Source organism: Orycteropus afer, unplaced genomic scaffold, assembly GCF_000298275.1.
Source record: "Orycteropus afer afer isolate SDZICR_OR568_19922 unplaced genomic scaffold, OryAfe1.0 scaffold00021, whole genome shotgun sequence".
Classification (NCBI taxonomy): domain Eukaryota; kingdom Metazoa; phylum Chordata; class Mammalia; order Tubulidentata; family Orycteropodidae; genus Orycteropus; species Orycteropus afer.
Genome location: NW_006921608.1, coordinates 20,355,032 through 20,362,143, shown reverse-complemented (window position 1 = coordinate 20,362,143; position 7,112 = coordinate 20,355,032). Strand labels below are relative to the sequence as shown.

General features: G+C 41.3%; 1 protein-coding gene across 1 annotated transcript in view; it reads right to left on the bottom strand.

Annotated features, from left to right (window-relative positions):
- The window catches only part of CDH17 (cadherin 17), a 165,297-nt gene that overhangs the window by 34,279 nt on the left and 123,906 nt on the right, over positions 1-7,112 (bottom strand). The window contains exons 7-8 of the mRNA XM_042783632.1: positions 4,727-4,803; positions 2,594-2,785 (exon numbers count right to left, since the gene is read on the bottom strand). Of these exons, the coding sequence (XP_042639566.1) occupies positions 2,594-2,785; positions 4,727-4,803 (269 nt within the window). The remainder of the gene's footprint in view (positions 1-2,593; positions 2,786-4,726; positions 4,804-7,112) is intronic.

The window sequence follows — 7,112 nt, the reverse complement described above, 5'->3', positions numbered from 1 at the left end:
GTTGGATCCGACTTGACGGCAGAGTTTGGTTTGGTTTGTATGGGCACAGCTGAGGGGAGGCTGTTCTGATCAAAGAACTGTATCCTGAGTATTCCTAATCCTGAGTTGTAACCTGTTACTTCCCTAATAAATCCCATAGTCATGAGTATTGCTTATGATTTCCACGTAGCCATTCAGCAGATTATCAAACTCAGCACAGAAATAGAGAGTGTCATGGGAGTGATGGTTGGTGTCAGAATTGGTATGAAGGTTGAAGGGTGGTGCCATATTTGACCTCCACCTCATAGGAATCAGCCTTGGGCTGTTGATAGTCATCTTGATCCTTCTTCCCCCTTGTGAAGTTAGAGATCAGAAGCTGCCCCCACATCCTCTGTGTAGCCACATATAGTCAAATCAGCTTAGGTGAGCTCACAAGAAGCTACCAAATATGGACCTGTGTGGTGTCATTCACACTGGATGGCCTCTCTTTTACCTCAGATCCCCAGAGAGCTCCGTTTCTGGGAGAGGATAGGAAACAAGCTGCCCCCCCCCCACGTCTATTCCACAAAAGGATCATGCCTACACTGCCTAGGCCACCCACTCAAATTCCAAAATCAGCCCTTTCCTTCATCCTTTCCTCCACCAAGACGGCTAGGAGCTAGGAGCAAAGGTGTAATGGTGCCTTTTCCAAATGCCAGACTCACAGAATGGCTTGAGTTGGCCCCCCACTAACCCCCAATGGGAACAGCCTGAGGTCCTCTTGCTGCTAAAACTTAGTGAGGTTCTTTGTCAGAGTCAATATGGTAATAAGAGATCAGAATTCTGAGACTGCCCCAGGGAACTGCTCTCCCTGTGTTTTTATCCCCCCACCCTTTTATTTCCTGGAATGATTCTACTTTGTCTTCATTTTTACCCACTCCCTTCAGCTTTCCTTCATTCTACCTCAAAACTGTTCTCCAAAGTCTTCTCACAGCCTCCACCACACTGCGCTGCAAACCTGCAGTATGAACCCCACTTATGGACCTTCTGTCATTGTCACTTTGACCCCTTTTTCAGGGAAGACTTAACTCTGGTCCATAGGAAAGTATTTTAATTCTAAGTATACTGGATGGAATTGACTGCTGCTTCCAACTGAGTCATCTAGTAAACCCACTACATGTCCTAAAGCACAGATGAGACAGCCACAGAGTAAAAGGTCATGAATTCAGTATACCTGGTGGGAGAAACGAGAGTAGATTAAGCGACTTGGGGGGGGAGGGCTGTGTAAAGAAGCAAAGAAATGACAAATAAGACTTTGCTTCTAGACTACCAGTCCTTACAATGTAAGAGACAAAGAAAGAGCCAGAGGGTTTAGCAATACCATCAAAAAGTGAAAGTTTGAGGAAAGGGCTGAAATACAAAGGTGAACTTGCCTACAAACCTTGAAAAGAGACCCACAGATATTTTTTAGTCATTATTCAAGAGAAGTTTATAGGAGGTTATGTTTTAGGATCACTAGAATAAAGTTTTTGTTCTGTTTTATGTTGAATGAAGGAAACTTACAACCTACTGAGCCATAAGGCTCATCCAGACCAAATCTCCACATTTGCAAAGGGAGAAATGAAACCCTGAAAGGTCAAGTGACCCCTTCTAGCTTTTCCAGATTTACAGAACACTCAGTCAAATCTGAATTTCAGATAAACTATGAATAATTTTTTAGCGTACATTTGTCCCATGCAACATTTGGAACATGTATATACTGAAAAATTGCTTGTCATTTATTTGAAATTCTAATTTAAATAGGTATTTTATGTGGCAACTCTGTCTCCCTCTGCAAAGTTTATTTGGGCAGTTAGTGAAGACCCAGGACTAGAATTCTGGTCTTCCGTCTTTTAAGAGGATAGGAATGGCTGAGCATGTTTCAAGAGTCATTGCCATGCCTGAGACTGGTACACCATGCAATCCTCAGCCTACATGACTATGAGACCAGAACTAAATGATGCCTGGCTGCCACTGTCAACCACTCAGAGAGGGATCTATGTAGGAGACCCTGGATAAAGTGAGAGAACAATGTGGAACAAAACTCAAAATCATAAAAAAAAGGCAGGGGGAGTGGGACCAGGTTTGCTGGGCTGATAAATCCTGGTGGAACCCCTGAGACTATGGCCCCTTGCTGCCCTTTAGTTCTGGAATTTAACCAACTCTTATGGCTTCTAGCCAAACAAAAGACAGGCATATAAGCTGAACATTTATATTAGGTAGATACACTCCTTGGAGAGATCAATCATGGGAGAATAGAAGGGTAGTATATGCACAGGGACACAGCTCGGGGGGCAGGAGCGCATGGGAGGGAAGGACACAGGAAAGAGGTAACTGTGGAGAGGAAGTGGAAGGGAAGCTATTGCATTGTGGGAAATTGTAGTCAATGTCAAGAGACAAACTATGTGAGCTGCTGTAGGGAAAGTGAATTTGCTCTGTAAACTTTCACCCAAATCACAATAAAAAATTTTTAAAACAAAGTCATTGCCATGCCTGAGACATCATGACTAACACATCACTTCTGCTTAAAGTCCCTCATGCGATTATAGGTAAATTAATATACATAGAGATAAATTCCATTATGTAGGCTATTTACCTTTTTAATCCTGACATATCCAGCATTGGTGAGGGGGTCTGTGTCAATCTCCAAATGTCCCTCACTGTCTCCCTCTGTAATACGATACAGGATTTTAGAACTCCCAGTAAATGGTTCATCAGCATCTGTGGCCTGGATGGTTAAGATGGTGGACCCAACTTCTGTGTCTTCAGCAAGAGTCAGGTTTCCATACTAAGGAGGAAGTAGGGAAGGAAACAATGAGCATATGTATTGTCATTAAGCAAAATTATTAAAGGACAAACACATATCGTTGAGTCCAGAATGGAAATAAGTCATGGTTTGCATCAATATTTATCAAGTCTGTTTTTCCTCTTGATGAATATATTGTACTTGATTTTGAAATCAATCATACTTATGGACCGCTATCTTTTTTACAAAGGAATGCAACATCTTAGACAGCTGTTAAGATTCTACAACAGACATCCCCCACTCAAATCCAATATGCTTAACAACTATAAGTATTATGATAACAGTAATGAGATAAATAAATATCCACTATGTTTTGGGCACCTACAATGTTGTAAGCACTTTTTACATACATTGTTTTCATTAATTCTTAAATCAACCAAGATTATAGTGAAATGCTTGAACTCTGGAGTTAAAAACTTGGGTATGAATCCCAGGCTAGTTAGTCATTTATTAGTTGGGGGACTTGAAGTAAGTTACTTCTTTAAGTCTTAGTTTTATCTTCTATCTGTTGAAGAGAACAGTGATAATAGAATCTATTTCATATTTGCTATGAAGATTAAAAGAGATAATACAGTGAAGCCCCTGAATGCCTGACACATAGTGCTCAACAAAGATAAACAAAATAATATTCCCTGTGGAGAAGCTATATTACCATGCTCATTTTACTGAGCTTGGAGAGGTTAAACTCATCCAGGATTACACAGCAAGTGAGTCACAGAATTGGGACTCAAAAGCATATTTGTTCAAACTCCAAAGGCTATGTTCTTAATCATTGGCCTGGACCATCTCCCACTCCTCACTGAATATCCCCTAGGTCATTTCTCTTGCCATCTGAATCTTAAAGATTGTAACAGGTGGGATCCAGGAGAGGACCATGGCAATGAAAAAAGCAGGCTTATTCTGCCCCGATAGGCCAGACTTAATCTCTAAGCTCTGAGACACCCTCCATGTCACCCCCAAACTAGAATTCATACCCTCAATCTGAGAAATACCATCTAGATGTAATACAAGAATATCATGACAAGAGGAGAGAATAAAAGACCCAAGAGAATGGAGGCTGAGAAGAAATGTATTCTATTTTATGCTTGCTTAACCTCAGTGCCCGTTAGACAAGTTACGTGGAGTCACACCTCTTACTGCCCTAAGCCCTCTCATAAATCAATTCCCTTTCTTTGTCACAACCTTGTCCCTATTTTGATTTATGAGTGTCATCCCAGGTCTCTGGGCTGCCTCATAACTGACTTCAAACATGACATAACAATATAGTTAAATGGGCTTCTCTCTGTTTCAAAACAGAGACATCCCTTTTAAGAGAAGCAATGATGAAACTACTAAGTCTAAAGCCCACATCAATAATAAGTAAACAGTAATTTGCATTTTTCTTGATATTCTAAACTGATCTTTTTCACAGACTCTTTCTGACCGACCAATTCTCCTAATTCTTGCAAATGTCTTGGGCACAGTTTTCTTTGGCTTATGCTAGACATTTGTTTTTTCTTTATTGTTTCTCTTAACAATTATTGTAAAATGACTAAGATTTCAATATTCCAAACTTTAAGTTGTTTGCTAAACATGCTTATTTGAGACTTACCAGTAGTCTATTTATTGTCCTAATACAGATCCTTTCAATTTGACATGGATTGTGGTTGTAGATTTTAAGCAGTCCTTGGCATAAATGAGCTGTTGGCTGGAGTTTATAAACACGCATTCTCAGATTCTATAACAATGAATGTTACTGTTCCCTGAAGATTTCTACTGAAGATGGTATCTGGGTTTGTTACCAGTGCATTGACCAAGGCTACCTGTGAAGCTTGGCACTTTTCCTAATTTCTTTGTGTCTTTGTCAAACAGTAAGTAAAGATTAGGTAATATGAAAAAGAAAGACCTAAATAAATAAATAAATAAAAGGTAACAACTACTCACATTTGACTTTTCAAAGATGGGGATCTCATCATTGATATCAATAACATTAATTTGCACAAGACAGAGGGTCTTGAAATCTAAAAATCAAAGTCATAGAAACTTTCACTGAAAATCATGCATGAAAATTAGAAACCTGCAAGAAAAACATAAGTGAGATGACAGTCATAGCCATAATTTTGCAGTTAACAAGCAATTTATATGAAAAGAGGACTTCTCATCCCACCAGCACCACCTGCGCACACAAGCATCGAGGCAGGTCACCACTAGCAGGCCGTTTCCAGGCCCCATTGCCCTCTGCATGCCTCCAACCTAAGTAAGGGCTGTTCCTAAGCAGGAGGGTTCCTTTTCTGTGAAACAGTCTTTCCTTTTCTGATTAGTGAAACTTACATGGCCTTCAAAGTCCAGTGCAAATCCACCTTTCCAAAAAGCCTTCCTTGACCAGCTCAGCCTACTGTCTTTCCTTCTCTGAACACTTCCAGCACAAATTGCCCGACCGTTCCTCTGCCTGACATTATGATGGGAGGTTTAGAGGCACCTGCTCCCTCCCCTCCAATGAGGGAAGAAGTGCTGCAAGTGTCCATCCAAAGGACCGTAGAAAACTGCCTAGGTTGCAGACTTTGAGAGAGTGGGTCTGACAATTTAAAGACCAAGTCAGAGACAGCAGTTTCAATCTAGGTCCACGTGTGGAGTGGAGTGGGGAGGTGGGTATTGAGGAGATTAGATAAGGGCAACAGGATAGATATCCACAACAAGAAGCAGAGGGTAAGAGAAAATACAAATGGCAGGCTCTTTCTAGGGGTGGTAATCATGATATATTGTGTCCTATAATGCCGGGCAGAGGAACTGTAAGGCAGTATGTCTGGAAGTACTCAGAGAAGGCAAGACAGTAGGCTGAGCTGGTCAGGAAATGCTTTCGGGAAGGATGGATTTGCACTGGACTTTGAAGGCTATGTAAGTTTCACCCGTCCAAGTTCTGGAATCCCACTGTTTGAATTCTGCCCCTGCTACTTAGCAGATGTATGTGAGTTTGTGGATGTCACTCAATGTCTTTGCACCTCAGCCATTGAATCTATAAAATGTGGACAATAAAGAACCTGTGTTCTTGCCATAATACAAATTGTTACTGGTTTGTATGTACCAGGCACCATATTAAATGCTTTATCCACACTAATCATCACAATAACTTCATGACATAGATACTATCATTTCCCATTTTATAAATGAAGAAGCCAGGGCACAGAGTAGTTAGATAACCTGGTCAAGTTCATGCTATTAGTTAGTGTTTGAGCCAGCCTTCAACTTCATGTGCTGGCTTTCTCTCTCTGCCCTCTAGATCTGCTCTCCACCCTACTCTGCACCAGGGAGGCTGACCTTCTGAAGGGCAGCAACTGATCTCCTTGCCTCTGGATAACAGTTGGGTTCTGCCACTGTGAGACACTAGCAGGAGATGGGAGGGGGACAGGAGGAGAGAATTCAGGGGTGATGTTCCCTTGTACCTTTTCCTTCCCCTTCACTTCCCCATCTCCCTCCCAATAGCTGTCTTAGGTATACTCTATTCCCCTGCCTCTTCAGGCTTTCGGGTCATGAAGCTACCCACCCCATTGTGCTTCACACTTACTGTTGGTTTCCCTTAATGCTGCCCAAAACCTTCAAATAATCCTTCATTAAATTCTTTTCAGTCACCCTTTTGGAAAGGCCAATCTGTTTCCTCACTGGATCCTGACAAATATATCTAGGCAGTACAACTTCAGAGCCTGTGCTCAATACACTAAATATGATACCAGACACATAACCTCATCATAACCTAACAATAGGTAAACGGATGTTGATTAAGGCTGGGACTAGTCCCCAGAACATTTGTGGACAGCGTGAGTAGTTGAAGATTGAAGTGGTCTGAATCACTGGCTCACTGCTCTGTAGAAGTCTCATTTAGGCCTCAGTGGGTCTCCCTGATTTTATGTGAAACTATGTTAATTACAGCCTCATCTTTAACTTTCTGTAGTGCATAATTGAATTTAATTCCATCAGCCTACACACACACATATGTTGTTGTTGTTGTTGTTGTTATGTGCCGTTGAGTCAGCCCTGACTCATAGCGACCCCTCCTTGAGTTTCCGAAGTGGTATCACTACGGAAGTAGATTGCCCAACCTTCCTTCCGAGGAGTGGCTGTTAGTTATGTACAAATGTATTTTATAATCTACTCTATATTTTCTATAGATGTACTCATGTGCAAAAACAATTTATATTGTGATTTCCACTTTATGCTCTAACAGCTTCAAATTGCTTCAGTTCCTCCATGCCTTTGCATGTGGAATGCCTATTTCTCCATAGGCCCTATGCCATGTAATTTGTCACAGTCATCCTTCAAATCCAACTCAATGATA